Source organism: Camellia sinensis, chromosome 2 (genome assembly GCF_055761805.1).
Source record: "Camellia sinensis isolate YWXY chromosome 2, ASM5576180v1, whole genome shotgun sequence".
NCBI classification, from domain to species: Eukaryota; Viridiplantae; Streptophyta; class Magnoliopsida; order Ericales; family Theaceae; genus Camellia; species Camellia sinensis.
In genome coordinates, this window is record NC_138962.1 from 74,577,665 (window position 1) to 74,579,846 (window position 2,182).

At 37.2% G+C, this 2,182-nt stretch overlaps 1 protein-coding gene across 1 annotated transcript; it reads right to left on the reverse strand.

Moving 5' to 3' along the window:
- Window positions 1–566: 566 nt before the first annotated feature.
- Window positions 567–1,871, reverse strand: LOC114279165 (nicotianamine synthase). Its single transcript, XM_028221367.2, has one exon. The coding sequence runs from the start codon at window positions 1,809–1,811 to the stop codon at window positions 837–839; it is 975 nt and encodes a 324-aa protein (XP_028077168.2). The 5' UTR covers window positions 1,812–1,871; the 3' UTR covers window positions 567–836.
- Between the last annotated feature and the right edge of the window lie 311 nt (window positions 1,872–2,182).

A 2,182-nucleotide genomic window follows, 5' to 3' on the forward strand; every position in this document is an offset into this window, starting at 1 on the left:
TTTAATAAAATATTTGGGATCCCTAATATTTTTTTGAAAAGGTCCTTCACTTAAAATATATATATATATATATATATATACTAGTGGGTGGCACACACGATGTGTGTGCAATTTAAATAAGTAGGAATAAAAAAAAATAATAATGAAATTAATATTGTAGTGTGTATTTAGCTTAAGTGGTATGAGTTTTCGTACTTAAACCAATGGTCATGGGTTCAAGCCTTGTCCATCTCTTTGTTTAACTTTTTTTTAAAAAATAAAAAATACTGCCAAGCCTTGTCCATCTCTTTGTTTAACTTTTTTTTAAAAAATAAAAAATACTGCCACATAGTATGAGGAGAGTAAAGTTTCAGGACACCATAAGAGTTATGTGTTCACTTTATAATAGTATAGATAGATATTTGTTCTTGTTTGTTGTTCTTTTCTTTAAAAAAAACATCGAGAGACCGAAAGGTTGATGGTATGTTAACCGAAAAAGGAAATATACATTCTCTCTCTCTCTCTCTCTCTCTTTTTCTTAAAAAAAAAGGCAATATACATTCAATGCTTGATAATATTGATCGAAATAAAAAACCGAGAACACTCGTTGAAGGGTAATTTTATTAAATTCTTAAAATTAAGAAGTAAAGATACAAAAGAGAAATATATTGCTAGAAGATTGGCAACCAAAAAAAAAAGAAAAAAAAGTTAGACATGCATAGAAGTATCAAAAGCAATTAATGGATAAAATTTCCATATGCCTCATGAGGCCAGATCCTCTGTCTCAAATTTGTTTCGTCAGAGAATCCTAGGCATGTGTGATAGGCGGATAAGTTGGAGAGAGAAAGAGATAGATTTCATGAGAGATGCTCCTCATGAATAGCCACTTCCTCAATCAGTTGATTGAGAGGACTGAAGCCTTGGATGTGATGATCAGAACATTTGCAAGGCAGCATAAGAGGGCCAAGCCCCTGATGATGATCATGAGGTGAGTGCATAGGCACCGAAAACTTTCGTGCGATCACAACAGAATTGATCACCTCATCGGTAGGATGAAACACTGAAAGAACCTCAAACCCTCGAAGATCACAAGGATCAACCACCGGATAAAGAAAAGCCCGAGCACCATGAGCACTCCTCACCATTAAAGTGGCTCCTGGAGCCATATACTTAGCCAAATGATCAATGACTTTAATTTTCCCTCCCTTGTCCATACCCACAAGCGCTGCCAAAAAAACAACTTGATAGTCTTTTAATTCGCTCGTGACATCCATTACATCGGATGTGTGGAAAAACATTCGTTTAGACAGGTCAGGATTGGTCGAAATAAGGCGTGAAGCCATTGAATTAGCCAAAGGGTCAATGTCATAATTGTGGAAAGTGGCTGCAGTGAGGTGGTTAGTGGCTAGGACAATTGAGGTGAGGGGGAGGGGACCGGACCCCACGAAGGCGATGCGTTTAGGGGGTTCTTGGGGGGTGTAGTGTTGGGTGAGGATTGTGAATTCAAGGAGGCTAAGTTTGAGGTAATTTGACAAGTATGGGAAGATGTTGAGATGGTCAAGAGGGTTTTCAAAGGTTCCCAAGAGGGTAGAGAAATGGGTCTCTAGGAGTCCCTCCGCTTCACCACATAGTTTGATGAGTTTAGACCTAGTTTCTTGAACCCTTTTGTTGGAAAGCTTGGTCAGATCAATGGGGCTTGGTGGCATGCAAGTGAGAACAAGTTGGGTGAAGAGCATGTTGACATCTTTGGATGGTTTGAGGCTTTCAAGTTTTGAGATTCTCTCATAAATCTCACACACTTGCTCTATCAGAATCTCTTCTTCACAACCCATGTCGACACTATGAGGTGAAAATGAAGACACGGGAAAAGTGATACTGAAATTTGAAAACACACACAGGCTACCCTCCATTGAGCTCTTTATTTATGGACATTTTTTTTGTGGGGTCCATTTCTAAGTGAGGGCCGTGTGGGTCGCACTGGCTGCATTTAGTGCATTACATGTTTTTATTTTTATTTTGAAATTTTTAGAGCTCTATTCAAAGAATAATAATTGATGATATGACATAATTTAAAAGATTTTTAATATTTGTAATGTGATTAATAAGTGAGATCAATAACAATATCATAACTAGTGTTGGTACACTAATCAATATACTAATTAGTGCATGTAACAGTACCGTGTTCAAAATTCAAGCACCTAAT